The sequence below is a fragment of the Podarcis muralis genome, chromosome 1, assembly GCF_964188315.1.
Source record: "Podarcis muralis chromosome 1, rPodMur119.hap1.1, whole genome shotgun sequence".
In the NCBI taxonomy this organism is placed as follows: Eukaryota; Metazoa; Chordata; class Lepidosauria; order Squamata; family Lacertidae; genus Podarcis; species Podarcis muralis.
This window is the reverse complement of record NC_135655.1, coordinates 87070155-87096205: the sequence shown is the minus strand read 5'-3', so window position 1 is coordinate 87096205 and position 26051 is coordinate 87070155. Positions and strand designations below refer to the sequence as shown.

The window sequence follows — 26051 nt, the reverse complement described above, 5'->3', positions numbered from 1 at the left end:
GGCCCATGTATAAAACATGGAGCTGAAGTTTGAAACTCCATGAGTTTTCAAAAGTAATTATTCATAGTAATGTACCTTGCGTCTTTACTGAGGAACCCTAAATTCTGCACAAAACGCTGTTGTTGCTCTGCAACCAGGTGTTGAGGATTGTGTAGGGGCACTTTTTGAACCTATAAAATGAATCAAGAAGTTTAATTTACACGATATTTAGATTAGCCTGATTTTCCAAGTGAACCTTTAACATCAGGTGTGCATTGGATCTGGCAGAATCTGGCACTGTCCTTTTTTATTATTATTTTAAAAAAATGGAAATATGAATGCTGTTGGAAATATGAATCAGAATGAGCATGAATATGAAATATGGAAGTATAAATCAGTTTGCTTTTGAGGAATGAATATAGTTGTAAAAGGTATTCTAGTCCTTAAGGTCTTCCAGAATTCTTCCTTTCTATGCTTAAGAATTTTTGAAAGCTCCGTTTTCCTAAAGGGTGGGTGTAGGAGCTCTGCTACTATCTAATGTCAAAACACTGCCATTTTCAAATTGTTCCCTTTTGGGTGTAATTTGAATGTCCCAGGTGTGATGGATATACTTTAGGTTGTTTGCATCCGTGATATTTAGTTAGATCCTAACCTTATTCCAAAGTTGCAGCAGGCATGAGTTATAATACTGTTTTATGACAGAAATGAAATTTCCCCAAACGTGCAGATGCTGTCTCCCCTCCAGTCCCATTTCATTCTCTCCCAAGAAGCAAACTTCTGCATTGAAATTACCCTCAGATATTTCCATTTCGTGTCAGGCAGGGCAACACACACTTTAAATGTTAAACAGCTGACAAGGGCAGAATAAGAAGGAATCGGAAGGATGGTTATAATTGTATATCCAGCACAATGAGCATTTAAATAGTATCCATAATGCAAAGCATGCCAGGCCGCGTGCTGTAGGCCACATGCTGTGAACATCATTAAAAATCCAGTAAATCACTGTAGGAGAATAAGACACTTTTGCATGTTGAATCATTTTTATTTTCTGGTATTTCCCCATCCTTCCTCCTGCTCTTTGAAGCCTTTTGATACCCAGTGCAGGGATCTGGCTATTGTATCATTGGCTCTGTATTTGAATATGCCTATGATTCTTGAATTTCTCTTTGGAGAAATGTCTTCTCGGTGACACCTTTTATCATACAAAGAACATTCTCATTGTGCTGCTGATATTCATGGCGCCCCATAGCAGTTGGCTGGGTGGAACTGTACCACTTACCTGGCTTCCAGATGTCAGGAACATGGCCGGTCACTGGGAGGGAGGGGGGTTGAGGTGGTAGGAGGCTTCCCCGGGGTCGGCACAGCGGCAAAGCCAATCCAAAACTCTTGCTGGTGTGTCCACATTGCACCAACCTTGTGTATACCATACACAAATCCAGAGTGGAGTCCCTAAGATGGTTGGATGGTACAATGTACGCCTCCTTCTGGTGACTCCTGCAGCCATGTTGATGCCATACGTATTGCTCTGATTTCCTCAGCGAGGCCAAGAGGGGGGTCCAGCTGAGGATCCATACACACTACCCAGGCTTGCACCCAGGGGAGGTCACACATTGGTTTCACTTCACCCCAGGGGCACACTTCATTGTCTCTTGAGACAGATGGATATCAATCACCACCACCACTATGAGTGTCATCTAATAAAGCAAAATGGGAATGATTGTGTTACTTCTAATTACAATACAGTGGTACCTCGGGTTAAGAACTTAATTCGTTCTGGAGGTCCGTTCTTAACCTGAAACTGTTCTTAACCTGAGGTACCACTTTAGCTAATGGGGCCTCCCGCAGCCGCCGCCGCGCGATTTCTATTCTCATCCTGAAGCAAAGTTCTTAACCTGAGATACTATTTCTGGGTTAGCGGAGTCTGTAACCTGAAGCGTCTGTAACCCAAGGTACCACTGTACATGTTAGCATTTATACCGTGCTTTATTTGAGTGCTCCAAGTATGCTCTCTTCAGTGGGCTTCAACAACTCTTTCAGATAAACCATTATTGTTATCTCTACATTGCAGATATAGGAGCTGAGGCCAAGAGCGACATGCCTAAGACCACCTAGTTAGTTGACAGCAGAGGCAAGAGTCTAACAGGGGACTTCTTGGGTCAGGCCAAGACATTTTGCTCCTTGAGGCGGAACAGCATATTTAACACCCATCACCACTATCACCAAATCAAGGTGTATGGCATCCAAGGCCAGTCAAGTTATTTTTGCCCCTGGAAGCCTCATAAGCATCTCTCCCTGGCAGAAAAACACACACAATCATAACACACTGTTGCTCTTTCTTGATACTCAAAATCTGCCGTCTAAGGAAGCCATGTCAGTCTGCCTAGCGGTGGGGCCTGCTAACCCACTGTGCTGTGTTAGCTCTGCTAGTTAGAGCCATGTTTACCTTTTTGGGTGTCCTCGAATCTCTATGCGTGATAGCAGCCACGTAATTAACCTTTTGCAACATTTATATCCCCAGGCTGCCAAACGAGTCATCTTGTTGTCCGGAACCCCTGCCATGTCCCGCCCTGCAGAGCTTTATACGCAGATTGCAGCTGTCAGACCATCCTTCTTCTCTCAGTTCCATGCCTTCGGGCTCCGCTACTGTGATGCTAAGCAGGTAACATGAGTCTCTATCCCTGGCAAAGCAGAAGCCACGGAATTATTATTTGGGAATAATAATAACCTTCCATTCCGTGAAGCGATTTCTGCACTGCCATTCCCTTTACAATCTCTCAGTGAAGTCTTGCTGCGAAACGGCAGATTTCTGTAGTGACAATTGGCCATAGCTCCCATGGTTACTGTAAGATTTTCTGCTATTTCTCAAGCATCTCCAGTTAAAAGGCTCCTAGCCAAGTGTTAGGGCTGGGATTGACTTTTACCTAAGGCCTTGGATAGCTTTTGCCTAGCCTAGTTGTTCACCAACTAGATTGTTCACCAACTAAGAAAGCCTGACTGAACTTGACCTCTGTGATTACCAATTAAGTCATTAAATTGATCAGTGTGCAATGTCATAAATAGTGTTGTCATCAATCATATTGATAACTGGCCCCATATTATGAGGTGTAATATTGACAAGGAAAAAAATATGGAATTGGACATTACTATGAATCCATTAGTTCTGTATTCCTAAATGGAAAAAGGATTCAGTCTCCAATATGCTTTTTGATTAATGAGTTTTAAGCTACCAAAAATATGAGCATGATTAAATACTATTCTTTTTTCCTTTATATTTACCACTAAATCAGATGTTCCAATGTGGTATGAAACAGAAGGTATAATTCTTCTAATTATGATTATGATGTTTGCAAATATCAACAAGCTGTAACATCTCAAGGGATAATGCTTGCTTTTGCAGTGCAATCGTGATTGTATCATGTCTGCTTCTTTGCCTGCATTTATACCTTCATTAAAATTCCCTCCAGTTGCTATTTCACTTTCCCCTAAACAGAGTAGATCTTCAATTAGTTGATAAGAAACACTCATCTGACGACTGAGTGCTACATAAATATACACTGATATTAAACTCATCTGTCCAAGCTTCCTTTTATCATAATATATTGACCTTCTTTGTCTTTCCTGCTCTGAATAACTTCACACAAACACACTCCTTTCACTTTTGTACATGCGCCAGGCCCAGTCCTAATGGGTAATATCTATTTTGCTCAAATATAGACCCATTGAAATAAACGGGCAATGTTAACAGTTATTTCTAATGTTTCTCCTTGATGTGCATTTCCTGCATATACATAATATCACCTTGCCATTTTTTTCAGAAATTGTGGTACTTTTCTTGTTTTTAATGGGAGGCAAAAGGTTAACAGGCAAATACATACATACATACATACATACATACATACATACACACATACTTGATTATTGTTCTGGCCAAAGGCCATGACAAACCCCAGTTCTTTCAGACTTAGTATTTTATTTTCGGCCTTAAATTTCTTTCATATATATATATATATGACATTATATATTATATACATTCATATATATATATCTTCACACACACACACACACACACACACACACACACACACACATATATATCTTCATATTTATAATGCTATCTTATAATGGAAAGACATTGATTCTCTCTGCTTTATGGCATTCCTAATTTCTGAGCTATATGTGGTCATCACCATTCCTTCTTTACTGTTTTTTTCTTCCTTCTAACTTTTTCTTCATTCCTTTCTGTTGTGGATTCCCCTGTTTCAGGCCATCCTTCAAGGATTCTGTGGGCCCTCAACCCTTCTTGCACCACCAACGCTTCCCACAAACACCCTCCCCTTGCTGTTTCCCCCATTACCAGGCTTTCTCCAGCCCAGCTGATAGTGGTGCAGGATGGGAAGAGGAATTGGTGGGCAAGTGAAGGGTTAAAGTTCTTCTCCTACCTGCTCCCCTCCCCCTTTGCCAATGTTCCTTTCCCTGTTGTCTTTGTGATGTGTAATTCTTCCCTGAGTTGCTCAAAAATATGATTAAACATTGCTCTGGGATCCATAAGGATAGAAATTGCCATAATAAAAGTAGGATATAGTCTTAATATAAATTGTATTGTCTGGGTTAAACAGCAGCAAGAAAATCTCAAACCTGAATACCTCAGTTTAAAAAAACAAGACCCCCGAAAAATACTCCATTTTAAACGGAATTGATTTAGCTTCACGGCAGAAGACCACAAATCTCTGGCAGATGCAATAAGCAAAGATGGAATTAGTTTATTGGTTTATGATCCACAACTCGTTGGCACTTCTTGCTCATAAAAAAGTGCAACAAATGAAACGTCACCTGTTTTTATTTATGAGCCAAATTTTATAGTTGCCATCGAGCCATTTTTCAAAGCAGGTGATGTGAATAGTGAGCATTAAAAGACAGAAAAGTGCACGTAAGTTGTCACAGATGCTCAGCCAGAAAAAGTTCGGGAGCTTTGCTGAAACATGCGACTGAGAAATTTCTTCCACTGAGAATGGTCAAAAAAGCAGCTTCTTAACTTTGCTGTTTGATATCCTAGGAATCCAGGGCATGCGTGTTTTTAGCGGATGTAGTTTTACAAGGCCGTTGAAAGTTGTCAATATGATGATTATGCTTTGAGGCTCTCTTTAATTGCCAACAGGGTTCTGAATAAGCCGAAGGAGTGCAGATAATGAATGTGCTGCTAGCTGCAGAGTTTTATTTTCTGAAGATCTCCGCTTTCATTTAACTACCAAGCTCTTGTGGGATTCAAATATATATTTGAAAGTGCATGGGCCATGCTTGCTGAAACCTCACAAGCCAGAAAGGGGAGTGGACTAGTGGCTGGGGAAGGGCTTCCGTGCCCTGCCAAACAGAGACTATTTGTTTGGCTCATCTCTTGATTGCCAAGTTGATCATCCCTCAGTTGCTATGCCGAGAAGACTGTAAACACACTTTAGAGTTCCGTTGCAACTAGAGTTCCGTTGCAACGCTAGAAAGAAAGGGGGTTGATACAATTTTCATGATTCAGAGCTCCTTAGAAAAATCATTTATAAAATGCTCATGGATCATGGGTTGGATGCACCTTAGTTGTCCTCACTGAAAAGTGGTGAAAAACACCTGTGCTGATTGCTCTTATCCAGGCTTCCTCAACCTTGGCCCTCCTGATGTTTTGAGAGTACAATTCCCATCATCCCTGACCACTGGTCCTGCTAGCTAGGGATAATGGGAGTTGTAGGCCAAAAACATCTGGAGGGCCGAGGTTGAGGAAGCCTGCTCTTATTTATTACTGACATACCTGAGAAACAGACTCCAGATGTGTGCTCCTAAATGTCTCGCGCTGACATGCCCATGATTTGCTTTACTCCTCTAAGCAGACATCCTCCGGCAGTATCTTCAACCCAGATACCTTCCTCTGCTCTGCTTCTGCTGTTGTTTCTTTCTCTGCTTCTACATTGTTCGTTTCAGCCATAGTAGATAATTGAGACTAACGTAATTCATGTAATAAAATAAATAAACATTTTAAAAAGGCATTTCAGTGGATGGGGAACATTAAAAAAATGCAGAAAACAACGTAATTATTTACATGGACTAAAGCAACCAAAAATAGTGAACACTTCTCATTCGCTTGTGTGATTTTTGTTCCTGACCTCAGATGAACATACATATTACAGCACAGTTACAGTTGGAAAGGATGACAGGGATTAAAATCTTTGGGGAATTCTCTTTGCATATTGGTTATCACACTAATGCTCAGCCTGGACCTCCATTTGGTTTTTGGATCACTAGAACGCTTTTCCAAATGTTTCTTAGCACTCGTATAAGCTCAAACCTTCCTATTAGTATTATTTTAAAATTTCAAGTTCTGTTCTGTATCAGAATCCCAGTGCATAGATGTGCAGTATACTCACAGCTCTTGCATGAGTGATGATGCTACTGATGATGTTTTAAAGTTTTTGCTTCCTCTTGTGTGTCTATTCCACTCAGCGGCCTTGGGGGTGGGATTATTCTGGTTCATCCAACCTTGGTGAACTGAAGCTTCTGCTGGAAGAATCCGTCATGATCCGTCGCCTGAAGTCTGACGTGCTCTCTCAGCTCCCTGCAAAGCAGCGCAGAATGGTGGTGGTAGCTCCTGAAGGCATTAACGCAAGGACGAAGGCCGAGCTGGCAGTGGCTGCAAAAGAAATGGCCAAGGGCTATAAGAGTGTGAGTCTGAAATATTGTTGGGCGAGAACATGGCTGCATTCCATCACAATGACGAACGGTTGCTTAAAAATCTAAATATGCAGGGTGCTGTTTACATCTAAACCCTGTGCCAGTTTACAAACCTGGGTTTCCAAAGGGTTGCAAAGTCACAATATCAAACCACAGTTTGTGCTCTGGTTTGCCATTCTACAAACTGTTGACAAAGCACAGTTATGGTTGTTGCTGTGCCCTGTCTCTAGAGGTTGCTGAACCATGGAGATGGGAGAGAGCAACAAATTTCTGAAGCTGCATGCTGAAGAGAGAGGAAACAAAAACAGACAATTGGCTGTAAACTGGCTGTACATTTGAAAGCTCAAACCATGTTACTGGTTCTTAACTGTGGTTAGTACAAACCATGGCTTGCTGTGATGTCTGAACTGAGTCTCTGTCTGCATAGTTCGAGATACGATAGACAGGAGAAGGGTAGCTCTGTCTCCACTGCTTAGCTCTTGGTCCAGGCAGTTGGCAGGGACCAACTTTGGAACCTGTGTTGTTGACTCTGCATGTCCTCGGGAGAGAGGGAAAAGTGCTAACCTAGTGTTTGCTGGGGTAACTTCCATCAAGACCTAGCAGGGACAGATGGCAGCTACCTCATGATAAAACCTGCATATTCCTTAGTAAAGTTCTTAAACAATGGCAACAAAAGTCAGAAGCCTGCAGGTTAGGTCCATTTCACACATTATTGAAAGGGGAATCTGTCTTTGTCATTATGTGCATGCTTATCAGAGAGCTGGACATCCTCATAACTCCAATGACAGTACCTGTATGAAATATGTATATTGCATTCACACAAGACATTTTTAGAGTTGCACTTAGTGGCCCAAGTCTGCTTTATACATTAGGCCTGTGCTAGATTTAGGATAAAAAGTTTAATCAAATAACAACACGTTGAGCTAGAGGGGGAATTCTCATTCCTGCTCCTGCTCCTGATAGAGCTGATTAAAGGTCCTTACACCTCTTTTGGTTTCCATAGGGTGTTTTATTTCTCACTTCACTTTTAATAATGGCACCTTTAATAATTTCACAGCAGAACAAATTATCCAGGTTTGGCAAAGCAAACAAAACATATGCAGGGGGAAGGGAGGTTTGTACTTGTATAAATATATTTTAAAAATTCAAGCATGTCATCTTTTAGAATTGTGGCTGCAGAAATCTGCCACATGTGAATCCCACTAGTCATTGTGCTGCTAGTTACAACCTTCTGGACCTAACTGACGGCTTTTTCAAATATCTGTTTGCAGAAACAAGAACAGAAGGAAGCTCTCTTTCTCTTTTACAACAGGACTGCTGAAGCCAAAATTCACTGTATCATGTAAGTTGCTGTTTCACAGTATCACACAAACCTACCTGACTAGGCGATTCTTGCTACAGTGGAAAGGAAACTGCAAGACAAGACCGGCAGCGAAATCAAGTTTGGGGAAAATGCTAACTAAAACATTTAAGCACTGTAGCATTGGCTTCAGTATTGAACCAGCCTGGCAAATATTTTACAGAAATGTTATCCTTAAAGTTATCCATTGTGCAGAAGGTTGAGATAATATTTTCTGGTTCTGCTGAAAATAAGCAAAATGAGTCCTAATTGCTTTCATTTCAAATGTATTAAACCTATTTTGTACAAGGTGACGTGCGGATAGATCATCAGTAGAAAACAACTGATCATATTTTGATGCAGAGATTTTGACGTAATATATTCGTTGCAGTTGGGAAAAGTCCTGACCTTTATAGTCTTCAAAAATGGTCCGTAGTTTCAGCTACATGTGAGAAACAGGTCCTTGGAACTGGGATTTGGCTGAATTTCCAGTTCTCTGAATAAAATAAAAGTTGAGGACCCACTGATCTAGGACCATACACTGCTTGCTTCTGGAACAACAATCATATGTGTATCTTCTGAGCCTCCTATCTCCCACTTCTCGTTCACTGTAGAGAATATATATTTGATTTATTGGAAAGTGGAAGAGAAAAGTTTCTGGTATTTGCTCATCACAAACTCATCCTGGACACAATCTGTGAGAAACTGGAGAAAAAGGTAAATTGATCTGCATTTATTACTCCTCCTTTTCCAGGACTTGGAGATCCTGGTAAACTCTTGTTATCATTGGCACACTACAAATCTGCCTGGAACCTATTCACAATGGTGTATAAAAACCCATTGCGTACATTTTCTTACTGCCATCTTGTCTAGTGTTTTCCAGAATTCACAAAATACAAACCTGGCCACTGGGATTAATAACCTTGAAGTAAACCAGTCAACATCAGGAGGGATTAAATGTGTTAAAGATAATCTTCCGGCTGTCAGTTCTCATATTTCAAATCAATAGCATGTCATGAACTAAAGCTTTAAAACCCCTCTGACTTGTTAAAATGAAGCAGGCATGAAAAGTTGACCTGTATAAAGTTTAAACAGTATGAAGAGTATAAATAATTACATGTAAAACTGACTCATTAGCATTCCTCCCTGCCAACTGAATAGCCATCTGGCATAATCTCTGTAGCAAAATTCCCTGTAGCCAAAAATTCCCTGTGTGTTTGCCATTGACCCAGCCACTCCCCTGACTTGGAGCTTTGTTTCTGACATCCCAGTGAGCTTCAGAGAAGTCCCACTGGCTCTGGGTGCTTCCAAGTCTCAGAGCTAGGCCAGAGCGCAGCTCCTACCTGCTCCATAAGTTGTGCTGGGGAGACGCTAATCAAATTGAAAGGTGTGGTCATCACTGGCGACCTGGCAGTGACATTTGTGGCACACCTGTCCCTCATAAATACAACAGCTCACAGGCCTTCCCTGTACTGCATGTTCTAGCCTTCGTTGGAAGGAAAGCATTTGGTTCCAGAAAGATAATAACCTTCCTCATCCGTGGCATCTGTATTTAGCCAAGATTTAATGCAGCTCTCCCAGATTCAAGTTCACCTCAATGTCCCTGGTATCAGTGGCCTTCATATGTCAGGGCTGCCTTAAATATGTGCTAAGGCAATTTAAAATAGGTTTTCCTGGATAATGTTCTCGCTCTTCAGAGATATCAGAAATTGTTTATTATAGTACTGGGCTGAGTGTCATGATGAGAAACTTGTTACCTGTTCCAAGCAGTTGGGAGAAAGGTCAGAAAGAATGAAGGGCCAGATGGCACGAGGGAGCGTTTGGGGGTAAATTATCTAACCAGCCAACAACTCCTGTTTATTGGGATTGGCTGGCAGGTATGAGATAACTGATGGCCAGCAAACTTGGACAAGTACAACTACCTAGCAGCTCTAACCTGCTTGGAGCAAAGGCAGGTCAAAAATATAACAAATGTTAGTTAAACCATCTCCTTCGCAACTTGACTAGTGAAGGAGTGGGATCCCAATGCTCCATTTGGCATGGCTCCAGTTTTCAGCCAAGTGAGGAGAGAGGAGCAAGCACTGATGATAAGTGACCCCTTGTTTCCTCACCTTCCCTTTCAGCATATTGGGTACATTCGCATTGACGGCTCCACACCCTCAGCTGAGCGCCAGTCCCTCTGCCAAGAGTTCCAGTTCTCTGACAAGCACTCTGTGGCTGTCCTCTCCTTAACGGCAGCTAACATGGGGCTCACCTTATCGTCCGCTGATTTGGTTGTGTTTGCAGAGCTGTTCTGGAACCCTGGGGTAAGACAGCTTGGATACTGCCTGGGGGTGCTCCTCCTGAAAGGACGCTGTTCAGAGTTTAAGATAAAACCATAAGAGGCTTTTTGTGAGGAAACTGGATTGTGTACTTTATGTGTTACAGCACAATGACTTTGTAGCTATGGTTGTTAGACGAAACCTATAAAAATGAGTATCTGTCTGGTGGTGATACCTGTTTTGCATATAGTATTTAATGCTACTGCTGATTACTCAGCTCCCATTACAAATAAACATTGCTGATAGCCTGCTTGATTTGGCTCTGTTGAACCAAAACAGACTCTTGTGGCCTAATGACTACAAAACTTCAGTCAACTCTCCCTCCTGCTCCATTTCAGGTGTTTGCGTGGCTAAGGTTTCCCTTTAACAATTACACCTATTTATCATTTGTCAAGTCTTCTACAATCTTTACTGATCAAAACCTAGTTAAAAAATGATGACATGGATGCAGCTAAGCTCCAGTTAACTGGATTTAGTCACGACTAACCTTTTTGGGATTTTGCTGATTGGGTTACACCAAGCACTATCACTTTGTTTGTACGACAGACTTCATCTGAACTCTCACCTTCCTCTGTTCTCCCTTCAGTGCCCCCCATCACCCCTACCCCCCAATCTTCTCCTAAGGGTTGGGGGATCCTCAGGAGCAGGAGGGAGAGCAGAAGAAGTCCTTTTTGTATGTGTGTAACTCTGTGTTCACTACTGTATGCAAGCCATTGTCCTTAAAGTCACAACTCGTGTGAGGTACACCACTCTTGCCCCTCTTCTGAAGATGGGTTGCTGGGGGTGAGAGAGTGAGTGGCTTTCCCTAAGTCACTTGTGCATCTATGTAAGAGGTTGAGCTTTAATTTGGGATTCCATTTTTACAGTCCAGCAGCCCCATCCCCAAATTTTCTCCTCTCAGAATGAAGTTGGCAAGAATGCAGTAGAAGGCCTTTGCTCCAATAACCACATACTGAAATACATTGCAGTGCTAAGGTTAATGGCATGATCTGTACATTGTAAGTGCTCCATTGTCTCCCAAGACAGACGGATGCCAGCAACTTTGGTATCGTAACTGTAGTTTGGAATAAACTTTGTACACTTTCAAACAGCACCTCTTTTGTGCTGTTTTAATGGAACATCCTGACTCATTTCATGGAGGATTAGGTTTGCAGTGGTTACTGGCCATGAGTGTTACTGCAGTCTTATCTAGGCGTCTAGTTGACTACTGTGGGAACAGAATCCCATATGGGAATCTGGCCTGATTCTGCCGGGCTCTTCATTTGTTCTTACCATTGTGAAAATAGAAGTACACAAAGTGACAAGCATTTTGAGTCACCTTGTGAATGTTAGCTCCCTCTTGGATCCTCAATGTTTCCTTTTTGTAAATGCTTTCTTTTCAGTCGTTCGTTTTTTACATTTTAATAATTCTTGTCAGCAAGGAGAGGGCCATCTGCTCTGTGCCAAGCATAATGATCCATTGGTTTATTGCTAGGGGTTGTAGCAACAGTAATTGCTCTCTCCTCTCTCTTTTTGTTTTCTAATTCGCATATTTGGTTTTTAAATGCAGGTTTTGATCCAAGCAGAAGATCGGGCGCACCGAATTGGGCAAACAAATTCTGTGGATGTTCACTACTTGGTAGCAAAAGGCACAGCTGATGATTACTTGTGGTAGGAAGCTGGTTGAGCATGAGACTCTTATTCTTGGGGTTATGGGTGGGGCTGGCCTATACCTGGTTTTCAACATTGCAAAATATCACCAGCTAAACATTGCGATATACTGATATATCACAGTGCCCAAAATAAGGAATGGAACTATTTAGAGGCATTGACCGGCTTCATGGTTTTCCCCACATTGTGATTTTTGTATAGTGCAAAATCACCCACCCACCCCCCACCATGATTTGTAATATATTGTCAGGTCAAAAATTAGGAAACTGATATCATGATATGGACCTCAAACTCATTTTGGATGACAGATCAATATATCACCCAGCCGTAATCATGGGGTTGAGTTGGGCAAAAGATTCCCGCATTGTTGGAGGTTGGACTAGGTGACCCTCATGGTCACTTCCAACTCTACAGTTCTATGATTCTGTTGGTCCTCTCCATCTCCATGCTGTGGTTTATAACTTTGATTGTGAGAGGATGAAGGTCACCCAGTTAGAACCCTTTGATTCCACTTGAGGCCCATGGGTAGTGAGCAGCCAAATGTTACGTCAGCACTGCTCAAGGACTTTCCCCACAACCTGAGCATGCTAGACTATTACAAAAGCACCTGGAGCCTGGAAGCGCTCTGCTCTTGCAATCAGAATCAGTTTTGGAAAATCAGCATCTTTCCTGTTTATCACAAGTGTCATTCAAGTGCATGATGACTGGTACTTGATAGTTCCTTGGTTTTCAGCATTTTGCAAGGGTTTAAGTGAAGAAATGCAAGCCACCTCAGGTTATTGCTCACTCTGAGCTTGTAGTGCACTCAAGAGGGGCTTTTTGGGGTAGAGGATCTGAAAACCAGAGCCAAGTAGTCGGGTTGGGTCTACTCATGCTTAGCTGGCATCTTCCTTCTGTAACTTCTGTTACAGCTCTCCAGCAGTCCGCAATCATGACTGAGAAGAAAAGTAGGATGAAGCCAGGAACGCCTATAGGCTTGGGAGGATTGTGTTACAAGGTGGAGGTGGGGAAATGGCCCACTGGCAGCAAGACAAGGCACATCATCAGATGTTTTGTACTCCCTGGAGCCCTGAATATCAGCTTTGCAAATAATTATACCCTTCCCTCAGAAGAAACTAGGAGATGACATATCGCCCACACATGAAAGAAAGCTAATGACAGTCATTTCCCCATTTTACTTGTAAATTTCTGTCCACAAAATGGTTAGTGCGAGAGTGGAAGAAAATGTGCCGTTTGCCAGGGTGGGGGTTGTTCCCCTGTCTCTTTCCACGAGGCTCTGTGAGAACACTTGGGTAGCGGAAAGTTTGTGTTGTCGTATGAAGCGTTGACTTCCGTTGAAAAGAAGCGACGTTCTGGGTTGTTTTTTTTATCTTGAGGCTGATTTGCAGGACCGTATTTAATGCATAGCAACTGCAGCTGTCACAGATGAGCTGTTGCCTTATGTGAACATGGCGCTCACCAGTGGGAGTGAGCGGCGGTAAACTTGCCGTGTAGCAGAGCTCGCTTGGGCTGATGGTGGCAGCTGGGCTTTTGATGGGCATCCCCTTAACCACAGTGATAATAAGCACTGGATTACTGTAATGAGCTCTACATGGGGCTGCGTTTGAAAAGTGCTCAGAAATTTCATGTGGCTGGGTGCCTGGGGCTGGTTATAGGAAGGTTATAGAGAGAGTGTGTCCATTGACAGAAAAAAAGGACCCTTTGCTCTGTGCAGAATGTTTAAATATTTTCATAACACTTTTACTTAAAAACAAATTATTTTCTTTTTAATTAGTTGCACATTTTTTGTTTTTGTTTTGCTCCTTGTTGAATAGGCTGCAATCCTGTACAGTCAATGGGACTTACTCTTACACTTATAAGCTTGCACTGTTAATTGCTAGTCTCCCAACTTGGGCACTTTGCATATGGTCTTCTGTTCACACACAGGCCTTATGTTCTTCCTTTCTGGATCCCTTAACTGTAAAATCTGTCCATCTTCCTTTCATTTACATCTTTGCACCATCTGGGTTTCACTGCCTTTCATTTCTCCCGTATAGTCTGTTGCCTATCTGTGGTGTTAACCTTTCACCCCCAGTCTCAGAAATTTCCACGGCTTTAGACTATAATAATTTAATCTTTGCTGAAATGTACCCATTACCTTTTTGTTGTTGTTGTTGTTGTTCTAAGCATGTCTTCATGTTTCTCTTCTCTGCTTCCAGCTCTCAGCCTGTGCATGTTCAAAAATTCAGACATACACACAGCGTATTTTCAGATAATGTTGTTCTTTCTTTCTGTCTCTAATCAGAAAACTTATCAGGTTGCATTATCATACCACACCCTGACTTTCATGAAAATAGAGTTTCGGGAGCTAAGTAGAACACAGACTTTGCTTGTATTCCTTACAACAGGAGTAAATAATCCAGGGCCCTCCATTGTTGGACTACAATTCCCATGATCCCTCACTATTGGCCATGCTAGCTGGGACTGATGGAAGTTGGAGTCCAGCGACATCTGGAGGGCCCAGAGGTTCCTCATTCCTGCCTTACAGCCACTCTCTCCCCTTCAGATTGTTCACTGGGGTGGAGTTTAGTGCAAGTGAAGCTTGTTCACCTGGCACTGATGGTCATCTGAAGACTTTGGCTGTGCATGCAGACCCCAACAGTTTCCCCAGTGTTGGTTTTCTAAATGGCATGGGGGTTCATTCATTTTCAAAGCAGTATTTCCCTGCAGGATTCTTCCCTCTCTCCCCCACCCCTCTCAGCAGGGATCCAGGCTTGCCCTCTTGCTAAGCCCATATTGGCAGCCAGCTTGTCTACACATGGGAATTAGTTTTTAACTTTAGGGATATGCGCAGCTGCAGTAATATACCAAACTGCTATTTTCCCAGAGCTCTTGGTATTTTCTATAGGTGCAAGTTCCCAGTCCTCCTAGGCTATAAGGGGAGATGTGTCTATATAGCGATGTTTTGAAACCACAGAGGCAGAGGATGGACTTTGCTGGGCAGCACAAATGCTTGTCTCTATCTTTCCTGATATCCCTGTTACTCCTTGGTGTTTCCCACATTCCTCCACTTCCAAGCAAAATATCCCAAATTCATTGTGAAGGAATTGGTATTTTTTTGGGATGGGGGGAGTGGAATTTAAAATGCAGACGTTTGACATCTTCACATAGAAATCTGAGAAGACGGTATATAGGGAACTAGTGTGCAGCAAAGTAATGGGGAAAAAATCCTCATCTGTGATGTCCTCTGCTTACTGGCTGAGTAGGTCAATGCTTATAGTTAGTTCAGTGCTTTCACTAAGAAAGATGCTTGCTTGACTCTTCTTTGTAATTGTAATTCCTGTATTCTCCACTAGGCCAATGATTCAAGAGAAGATCAGAGTCTTAGGTGAAGCTGGCCTGTCTGAAGCCAAGTTCTCTGAGACAGCCGAAGCTACAGATTACTTCTTCTACAAGGTAACTTTTAACATTCCTGGAGGCGCTTAGTTTCTCTCCAAGGTGCATGGTCTTTCGTGCAATAAAGCTGGGGTAGGAAACATGAGTCCCTCCAGATGGTGTTGGATTACAATTCCCATCATTCCATTACTGATGCTGGCAGGTGCTGATAGGCGTTGTAGTCCACCAGCATCTGGAGGGCCACAGATTCCCCACCCCTGCAATAAAAGAATAAAAAAAAAATATTCAGGCATCTCCAAGCATGACTTATCACGTTCTGATTCCTTCTGTGGACAGCAGCCATGCTTGAATCAAAGGCACCTATTGGATGGTGTCACTCACTGCAATGACTTTGATGGAGAAGCTCCATCCTTTGCTCTTGAGAGATCCTCCTCCTATTTCAGTGTGTCCCATTTCTCTTTGCCACTCAAATAGCAGGGAGAGGAAGGAAGGCTGATGGTCCAGTCTGCATCTTATTAACTTGGGGGACGCCTCCATCTCTCCTCTATTGCCTGTTTTCTTAGTCTGTTCTCTGTTGACTAGCAGAGCTCTTTTGCCTGCTTGCCAGTGATGTCCCTCTTTAATTTCCCAGCAGGACCAAAATCAGGAGACCATCTTAAACCTTTTCCAGAGGACCTTCTCGGAGGATGCAGATGATATGGATGAAGCCCTGCTTGTGGAAATGGTTGATGCATGTGAAGGTTCTGGACCACAGACTCCATCGAGTGAAACGGAATCAAGTCTGTGCAAGAAACGGCGTGTTGATGAATATTTTTGCAGACAGTAAACTCAGAAAATGTTGCGCTTTTTTTGTTAACTAAGATTGTATTTAAAGGAGGGCAAAAAGAATAATCAGTGAAAATTGCTTTGATTGTTAAAATAAATATCTATTTTTAAGATGGGTTAGCCTGTTTGCTGATTTGAACAGCTTTAGATGCCTTCTTTTTATTGCTTCTCTAGCTGGGAAATCAAGAATCTGTGGCTCTATCCCGACTCCAATAAAATCTGCAGTGATACAGATGAGTTTTACTACTTGAATCTTTGCTGCAGCTCTGCGTTTAATACCTCTCCACAGGATTTCTTGAGAGATGGAATACTCCTCCTCATGCAGCAAATAAATCCTGTTTGGCGAGTTTAGAGGCTTTCAACAATTCTATTCTCGTGGGACAGATTTAAATAATTAAGCAAGAAACTGCTAGAAAGAACTGTGGGGTGCCTATTTTGAGGGCAGGCCTGTAAAATTCTATGAGAAAGGGAACACTTCTGGTTGCATTTTCTAAAATAAATATTTGTTTGTTTGCACAGTGGTATTGAAAAAGAAGGCATGCTTTAATTGTTTGTTTTCCTTGAATCCGTAAGTTACAATAAACTACAACCAGATATAAGACTTTTTAGAGGTTCAGGGTGAGAAGGTCGGTGGTTCGAATCCATGCAACAGGGTAAGCTCCTGTTGCTCTGTTCCAGCTTCTGCCAACCTAGCAATTCGAAAGCACACCAGTGCAAGTAGATAAATAGGTACTGCTGTGGAGGGAAGGTAAACAGCTTTTCTGTGTGCTCTGGCTTCCGTCAGTATTCCGTTGCACCAGAAGTGGTTTAGTCATGCTGGCCACAACTCGGAAAGCTGTGGACAAATGCCAGCTCCCTCAGTCTGAAAGTGAGATGAGTGCCGCAACCCCAGTCGCCTTTGACTGGACTTAACCGTCCAGGGGTCCTTTACCTTTACCTTTATCTAAGGGTGAGAAACCCATGGTCTTCCAGGAGTTGCTGGACTGCAGCTCCCATAATCCATGACCATTGGCTATGCTGGTTGGGGCTGATGGGAGCTGGAGTCCAGGAACATCTGGAGGGCCACAGGTTTTCCACCCTTGTCATAGATGGTGGGTAATTCCTTGTGGGGGAAGAGACTTGGCAACCTTCAGATTCCATTCCAGGTAGGCAACAGGAAACCTGTAGAGCATACTTTGCTCTTCCACCCATCCTCTGTCATTTAGCATCTTTGCTTTTACTCAAGCCCAGCAAGCCTTTTCTTACAAGCACCAAAGCACAAGTCCAGGCCACATCTATATAGGGGATGGGATTTGCTCACTCTTGGGTAAGGATGGAGCTTCTGCACTGACCAATTTGAATAGTGAGCCTATGTTGATTCCAGCCATCCTGCATAACTTGGTTTAGAAAATAGGAAGCTGCCTTATACAGAATCAAAGCACCGGTCTGCTTGGTGTGTTGTCTACAACTGACTTGGCAGCAGCTAGGGTTTTGGCAGTTGTCTTTTCTTGCCCCACCTGGAGGTGGTGGGAATTGAACAGGAGACCTTTTTGCATGCAATTCATATACAGTACCCTTCCACCAAGCTACCTTTGTTTACCATTCATTGAACTGAGTCAGCTGCAGAATCAGGTTGTCTACACAGGCAGGACTCAGTGGATCTATATTCAAGGATTTTATTTGTTTCCTCCAGGCGATTTCACTTTGATTGAAAGAAACAAAATTATAAAACATTTTGAAATTAACCTTTATTGTATATGACTTTAATTCAAAACCTCATTCTCCCATAGAAGTAGTCCCATTTGCAGCTAATTTTCTAAGGCCCTTTTCTGTCCTCATCCCACCATCTGATGTGCAGTGGTGTAGATGTGGAGACAGGACCTTTTTGGTAATGGTGCTTGAATTGGGAAATTGCCTTGGCCCTTTCATTTATGCTTTCGCGTTAAGATTTGGGATTATAGCAGCTAATTAATAGTGAAACTGGCATAAAAGTGGAATTACACTCCATACAACCGGCTCTGGTTAGTATGATTGGAGCTGCATTTTGTGCCAGCTAACATTTCTGGATATTCTTTGGAGGCAGCTCAATACAGCAGCCCAGTCTGGCTGTAACAAATCTGTGTGTGCATCACAACTGCATTTTCCTGCCAAAGCTGCCCAAAGGCATTCCTTTATACTGATGCTAAACTGCCCTGTGGATCCTTTAAGGCAGTCGTCTTCAGGAGCTACTTTTAACCCAAGCCTGCATATGGGCACCCATTTCTTAAGTTTTTTTAACCACATACAGTGGTACCTCGGGTTACATACGCTTCAGGTTACAGACTCCACTAACCCAGAAATATTACCTCAGGTTAAGAACTTTGCTTCAGGATGAGAACAGAAATCGTGCAGCGGCAGCGGGAGGCCCCATTAGCTAAAGTGGTGCTTCAGGTTAAGAACAGACCTCCAGAGCGAATTAAGTTCTTAACCTGAGGTACCACTGTATTTCTGTAGTAATGCTGTTGCTGTGACCCGCATTGCATCAGACCATTACCTAGTGGTAAGTCCCAGGCCTGTACAGGGGCGAGGGCACCCTGGGTACACTTGCCCTGGAGCTTGGAGGGTTAAGTGGGCTGGGGGCCCCCACCAGGGACCAGCTGCTTTTTTGTTTTGAGTTTGGAACTTTATTCTAACAAGACTCACGCCCAGACCCTCAGACAAGCTCTGCATGGACCTGGTAGGTCCTGACCCACCAGTTCAGGACTGATGCTGCAATGCATGCACACGTATTAAAAATGAATATAGCACATTGCATTTTCATATTAATTAGCCATTGCCCAGTGTCCCAGCCTTTTGACTCTAACCTCCCCTAGTACTGTATACTGACTTATTTTCTATTATGCTTGGGTCACAATGCAAGATTAGTATCCAAAGGGAGTTGCTGTACGGTGCCTTAAGCACGATGCAGTCAGTGTAAGTCGTTCAGAGTTGTCGCGTCTACTAAGGCGGCTGCTACTCTCTATTCGAGGCAACAACTTGAAAAGCTAAAGCGACGAGGAAGGCTTGACCATAGAGTCGCAGTACCTCCTGGCGCGCAGACAATCCTACTATCGCTTCCTCGGTCTCAATGGTTGCGTCACACGCTGATTTTTTTTGCCCCTTCCTGGCCGGGTGGGACTTTGCGCGTGCGCGGAGGGCACTTCCTTCTCTCTCCCTGCGGCCTGCAGCGGTAACAAGATGGTGAGCAACCGCTCTTTTCCTTTGGTACTCGGGTTTTATCCGCCGTCATCCTCTCCGTCGCTCGCCTCTCCCGCACGGGATTCGCCGGGAGTGGGAAACATGGGGACAGGCTAATCCAGGCAGCCGAGTATTGGGAGCAGTTTTGATCAGCACCGGCGCTTGGGGAAGCCGGCTTGGAGGAAGGGGCGCCCGCTGCCTGCGGGCTGGAGGCGAGGGAGAGGGGTGGTGGTCGCGGCGGGCTGAGTTCCCTTGCTTGCGCTCTGCTGCTGCTGCGAGGCCTCGCTTGACTAGGCGCGGCGGCCAGCTGGAGAGTGTTTTCCTCCCCCCCCCCCTCCTTCTCCAGTTTAAATTAAACGATGGAAAGTAGAGAGGGGTTGTCAGCTTCGTCTTAAGCAGGCATCCCTAAACTCGGCCCTCCAGCTGTTTTGGGACTACAACTCCCATCATCCCTAGTTAACAGGACCAGTGGTCAGGGATGAAGGGAATTGTAGTCCCAAAACAGCTGGCGGGCCGAGTTTGGGGGTGCCTGGTCTTAAGCAGTTGCTGCAGGAGGTGGCTAAGGAATCCTGAAAGGTCCTCTTGAAAGCTATGCTTTGCATGGACCCGGTAGGTCCTGACCCACCAGCTTAGGACTGATGCTGCAATGCATGCACACGTATTAAAAATGAGTATAGCACAGGGATTGGTAGACCTCTGCTGCCTGGTTACCTGCAAGAAAAGCTTAACCGGTTCTTAAATTCGGTCGGCTGACCCGTCATCCTTGGTTACTGCTCCTTTCCTTCCTTTTGTCTGCATTCTCGCTTTCCCCCCTTCCAAGATCAAAGGTGCTCAGATCTCCTGGACTGTTTCAGTGAGAGCCTAGGAATAATTAGAACAGGGTTTATCCTCTTAAGCGTGTGTTTGAAATGCTTTGGCAAAAAAAGTCTGCCAAGGATTTTTCACCACCTTGTGGGTCTCGCCAGCCTCTGATCCTAGATCTGGAATAAAAAAGCTAAAGGCCTTTTTGTCAGAAGCTTTAGAAGAGGAAAGGGTCTGTAATTTGCATTGGGTGGGTTGAGCAGATCTCTTACCTGTGCCCAGGGTTGCTCTAAGGCAGGTGATGGGAATCTGGCCCTCTGTTGGGCCCTTATAGGCCACAGCCAGCATTGCCAGTGGTGGGAATGGTTGTCTAGCAACACCTGGAGGGCCCAAGTTTCCCTGTTTGTGCTCTAGGGTAATTGATTGTGGGAGCTTGCCTGAACAGGGGGATAATGTTTTGTGCAATTTGTACTAAAAGGGCCGGTATGAAAGTTCTGTTTGTGGTGTCACACATAGCATGTTGTTTTAACTTTATCTGGGGAGGCCTCAGGCTGTAAAGCTGGAGGGGTGAGGGTTCTGCCTACTACTGTCTGTCAGCAGTTGTTGTGAGAATCAAATAAGAAAACCTCATCCTCATAGGTTCTTGAAAAAAGAGCATATATGTGTGTGTGTATGTATATATGTATTTTGTTTTGCAATTTATTTTATTTTGCAATTACCTTTGCAAATAAGAGACTTGTAGAACATAGATGACTGCTGCATCCCCATCACATTTAGGATTATGTATCCTGGTCACTATGCCAGTTCAGTATCTATTACAAGTTGTTAGTCATTACTACACTGGAAATAAATGGTTTTAACTTGGAATTTGTGTCTTTTCTGAGTTCACCATGTCTTCTGAGTAAACATGCCTTGAGTCAGGCTGTTAATTGTTGTAAGTGTGGGTATAGTTGCAAATAACTTTGCCAGAAATGAAAATTTAATGTGCTTCTTTTCCCCCCCTAATGGTAATAGGCCAAACGAACCAAGAAGGTTGGGATTGTGGGTAAATATGGTACCCGATATGGAGCTTCCCTGAGGAAAATGGTGAAGAAGATTGAAATTAGCCAGCATGCTAAATACACTTGCTCCTTCTGTGGCAAGGTAAGTGCACCCTCTGTTACTGCAGAGCTTCCAGTTCATAATTTCATTTTTTCCAAAACTCCACTTAATAGTCATAGTTTACCTTTTGCCTTTTGTGCTAACTAAACTGCTCAGGTATAGTATTCTTGGTAATAATCAACTTAAAGAGGCTTGAAAGCAACCATCATTTACAATCAAATTCATGAAAGTATAGAGTAGGTATGAGAAACCTGTGCCCCTCCATGTGTTGTAGATTCAACAGTATTCAGCCCCAGCTGGCATGACCAATAGTTAGAGATGGTGGGAATTATAGTCCAACAGCACTAGAGTGCCATAAATGTTGTAGATCAGTGGTTAGTTAAATACTGTGGACCCATTGTTTTTTTAATAATTAAGCATGAGCCCCCTACTTTTGAAAATTTTCATAGAATCGTAGAGTTGAAAGGGACTCTATACAGTAATACCTCCGTGAACGTCTGCCTCGTCTAGCATACATTCCGGCGAATGTCTGCAGCAAACTCGGAAGTACCGGAATGGGTTACTTCCAGGTTTGCCACTCACACTAAATCATGCTTTGCGCAGACACGGTACTTTGCCCAGTGTCCTTTTCGGCTAGCGGCCGGGGCTCCAGAACGGATCCCGGTTGCAAAACAAGGTACGACTGTAGTAGTTTTTGTTATGTGAATGGTGCCAGGCACCGATTCAGCACATCCATGGCCTCAGCTGCTGCTGCTGAAGAGTAGAGCTGCATCATAACAACAGCAGGCTACAAAACTCTTGAGTGACCACACCACCATTTCAAGTAGAGTTAAATGGAGGATTGATAGGACTGACCCGCTGTGGAAGCACATAGTAAGAGAATCCATGGGGCTAAACCAGGGGTTGGCAAGGTTTACCTCACCTGGGCTGGTTCACTCCAGGGAGCCGGATTGTATGTGTGCCTGCGATTTCCAGTTTGCTTCTGCACAGATGCAATTTCTGGTGTCTGCGTAGATACTATTTTCGGCATCTGCGCATGCGCAGATGCGAATCCTGGTGGCGCGGAAGCGAGTCCCCGCGCCGGTTTAGTGCAGTGCACGGGAACTCGCTGAGTGGGCGGCTTGGTTTGGGGGCGGCTCGTGGGCCGGTTAAATGACCCCTGTGGGCCGCTTGTGGCCCATGGGCTTTAGCTTGCCCACCCCTGGGCTAAACAGTTCTCCCAATATGTGCTAGCTGTTTCAGAACATGTTGTGGCATTTCTTAGTGTGTGGTCCTGAGTTTACATTTGCTCAGACCTGATTCTATGCAAATTCATGTCTGTAGGGTTAAAAACATGCATTATTATCACTTTTTTTAAAAAAAACACCCCACCCCACCATACTCTGTGTATTGTGTTTTTAAAGTGTTGAGTAGATGTTGAGATGCATTTTGATTGAAGTGACATGGTATGGTATGGTATGGTAGATGCTCCCGTGGAAGTAAGTAGCTTTTGTGTTTTTCTTACAGACCAAAATGAAGAGGAAAGCTGTGGGTATCTGGCACTGTGGCTCTTGTATGAAAACAGTAGCTGGTGGCGCCTGGACATACAAGTAAGGGAAATTATATTGGTTGAGGGGTATGCGCGCCTGGGGGGAATGTTCCATTTTCATCTGTGGTGGGTGCTGTGTGGCGTTTGGTATGCTGGTGGAAAGTAAATTAGGAAGAGCCCTGCTGAATCAGACCAAGGGCCCATCTAGTCCAGGATTCTGCTTTTGCAGTGGTGTGGTTAACCTGAACCCTATGATACACTCAAACAGGACGTGTAGAAGTGCATTTATGCTCTTGACTCCCAGCAGCTGGTATTTAGAGGCATACTTCCTCTGACGCAGGAGATAGTACATAACCGCAATGGCTAGGTAGTTTTCTCTAATTCATTTGTCTAATGCCCTTGAAAAACGGTTCATGGTTGTATATCAAACATTTTCTCTTCAACTTCACAGTGATCAGTGTTTGGGAGTGAAAGGGAAGGTAGAAGTTATTTAAATAGAGCAGGGATGTCCAGCTTACAAGAGACTGTGATCTACTCCCACTATAACAAAAACTGGTAGTGATCTATCCATTGGATTGACAAAAGTTGTTGAGCTTTTTTTTGGGGGGTGGGGTGTGTCAGCAGCGATTTTCCATGGACCCCTGCCATCAACCAGTAGATCGCCATTGACCTGTTGGGCTTCCCTGAAATAGAGTATTCTAACCAACCACATCTTCTCTAAAACCCTAACTACATGTGGCATTAACAATGTGATTATCAAACATGTACAATGGAACCTCTACCTGTGACCATAATCCGTTCCGGAGGTCGAAATGGGTCGCTGGGAGAGGCGCCATTGTGCGCAGGCATGGGCTTCAATTGCCGCTTCTGCGCATGCGCGAACGGTGGCAGACCCGTCGGTTACTTCTGGGTTTGCTGCGGACGCTGGGCGAAATGGATACAAGCGGAGGCGGATGTAAGAGGTTTACTGTATGTGTTTAAAAAATAATACTAGGTGCAAGGGGAGGCGGCAGTCCTCATGGTTGCTACTTCTCGGTAGTGGCGCCTGCCCTGTGGAACACCCTCCCATCAGATGTCAAGGAAATAAACAACTACAAGTATCTGACTTTTAGAAGACATCTGAAGGCAGCCCTGTTTAGGGAAGTTTTTAATGTCTGGTGTTTTATTGTATTTTTAATATTTTGTTGGAAGTCACTCAGAGTGGCTGGGGAAATCCAGCCAGATGGGCAGAGTATAAATAATAAATTATTATTATTATCTAAAGTAAAGAAGAAAAATCCCAACATTTTGTATGCACTATTAAACATTTCATTTAGCTGACTCTTGTTAGTTCTAAAAAAAAAGTTTAAAAGCTTATTACAGAAACTGCTAATGGTTTGTCTCATTTGAAATAATAGTGATACTTTTTGTTTCTTCCAGCACCACTTCAGCGGTGACAGTGAAATCTGCCATCAGAAGACTGAAGGAGTTAAAAGACCAGTAGAAGCATATTTTTGTTCCACTGTTGCTCTTCCTCTACAGTTCATGTCCTTATTGTTAATTAAAGGTGGTTGTGAACATTGAACCCTGTTGGGTATTTTGTGGAAGAACAGTCCTATAGGCAGTGTACCTTTTTGATCTTGCTTTTTCCCTTTCTGCACAAAATATAAGTTGGTTTATGTAAGAGTAGCAATAATGTGCTATACATGTGGATTCCAAATCAGGTCAATTTAAAATAGAATGTAGACATATTTGCCAAGCACTAACATCTCAATAAAAGTATAATGGAACAAATTAAAGCATGCAAAATGAAGTGCTTGTAAGTCATGCTGATTTTGGTAGGAGAGTTAAGCACATAATCACTCAGTTTGAAATTGATCCTACTTAACTGATATTTTTGCCAGCATGTGATCTCTATCTGTATGTAAATCTTTAACCAAAAGTTACTCTTCCAAATCTAAATGGAGCTAAGGTACAGAACAGAAAATGCTATTAAGGCCTCATGAATACTTGTAGAATTCTATTTTTGGAAAACGGAGCGATCCTAATTGGAAGGATGGGGAGCAGCAGATTCCCTCCTGACTGGGGCAGTGAATGGGTGGATGGTTTTGTTCCACCAGCTCCAGGCGGCTATGGCATCAGGGCAAAAATCAGCTGTCTCCAAGAGTTGGGCTACCTTTTAATCAGTGGATCTAGCACCAGCATTGCTCTGTTCCATGTGCCACCCAAAATAGCTTTGCCAGAGGTAATGTGTCCTCACTGCACCTGGTGGGGACAACAGGCCCTCCACACTGGTAGAGGGGCACTTTTGCCAAATCCTGATCCCTAGCAGGCGTGCAAAAATTGGGACTGAGGATTACTCTGCCCTACATTTTCCACATTTTTCTAATGGGATGCTAGTATTTTGCCAGTGCCGTGAGTGAGACACTTTCCACACAGATAACTGGCTGAGTTCAAAGCATTTGGGAATCATATTTTTGTAGAGTTGAATGGGACCCAAGGCTTGTCTAGTCCAACCCCATACAATGCAGAAATCTCGGCTAAACATTGTTACCATATTTAAACTTTTAACTTGGAACATAACAAAAACTCATAAAATCAGCACCATATACATCCAACAATTGTTTTTGTCTGAAATCATTTTTTAAAAAAATTGATGTCTATTCAAATCATTTTTTAAAAAAATCTGATGTGTTCTTTTCTCTTGAATCTCAAGATACTGAGCACATCTCCTAAACAATGTTGTTTAGAAGGTAGTTTTATCAGTTAGCAATTTCCTTTCTTTTAGAAGTAAGTAAGATGGAAAGCCTCACTGCAGTAGCGGATATTTTCCAGCAAAGGAACTTTCTAGCTGTGTTGGATCTCATGGAGGCTTATAGTCTTTTTTTTTTACCGAAGCTGCTGATAATTGAAGTGGGCTCTGCTCGGAGAGTTCCTGCAATAGCGGATTGCCTCACCTGCAGGCATTAACCTATATTTGCCTTACCACCGCAATTCTTTCAAGAGGGACTGGAGAGAAGGAGGTACTTGTGGTTTCCCTGCAAAGTGGTAAGATGTGTCAGTTCCCATGTCCATTGTACAGGGAAAAGTAAAGTCTTCCAGTGATTGCAAATCAGTGAATCTTACGCACTTAATGCAGAGTTAAGAGTGGCATAACCTCTGGACCAGATTTCACTCTTAATTAGTTGTAAAATCCACAATAGTGTTTTTAGACACACATTGTGAGCAGATATGGTCATCTGGGCAAACA

At 43.2% G+C, this 26051-nt stretch overlaps 2 protein-coding genes across 8 annotated transcripts in view; both read left to right on the top strand.

Moving 5' to 3' along the window:
* SMARCAL1 (SNF2 related chromatin remodeling annealing helicase 1) overlaps positions 1 to 16310 on the top strand; it is a 50983-nt gene extending 34673 nt beyond the window's left edge. For 6 of the 7 annotated variants that reach the window (XM_028742523.2, XM_028742537.2, XM_028742531.2 and 3 more), the window contains 8 exons: positions 2498 to 2638; positions 6460 to 6678; positions 7959 to 8029; positions 8641 to 8743; positions 10150 to 10332; positions 11897 to 11997; positions 15333 to 15432; positions 16004 to 16310. In XM_028742523.2, coding sequence (XP_028598356.2) covers positions 2498 to 2638; positions 6460 to 6678; positions 7959 to 8029; positions 8641 to 8743; positions 10150 to 10332; positions 11897 to 11997; positions 15333 to 15432; positions 16004 to 16198 — 1113 coding nt within the window. In that variant the 3' untranslated portion in view covers positions 16199 to 16310. The remainder of the gene's footprint in view (positions 1 to 2497; positions 2639 to 6459; positions 6679 to 7958; positions 8030 to 8640; positions 8744 to 10149; positions 10333 to 11896; positions 11998 to 15332; positions 15433 to 16003) is intronic. The other variant, XM_028742555.2, reaches the window with a different exon arrangement.
* Positions 16311 to 19266: 2956 nt separating this feature from the next.
* Positions 19267 to 24386, top strand: RPL37A (ribosomal protein L37a). Its single transcript, XM_028742503.2, has 4 exons — positions 19267 to 19395; positions 21208 to 21336; positions 22801 to 22883; positions 24242 to 24386. Exons 1-4 carry the CDS (start codon positions 19393 to 19395, stop codon positions 24303 to 24305), a joined length of 279 nt encoding a protein of 92 aa, XP_028598336.1. The 5' UTR covers positions 19267 to 19392; the 3' UTR covers positions 24306 to 24386.
* Positions 24387 to 26051: the final 1665 nt, after the last annotated feature.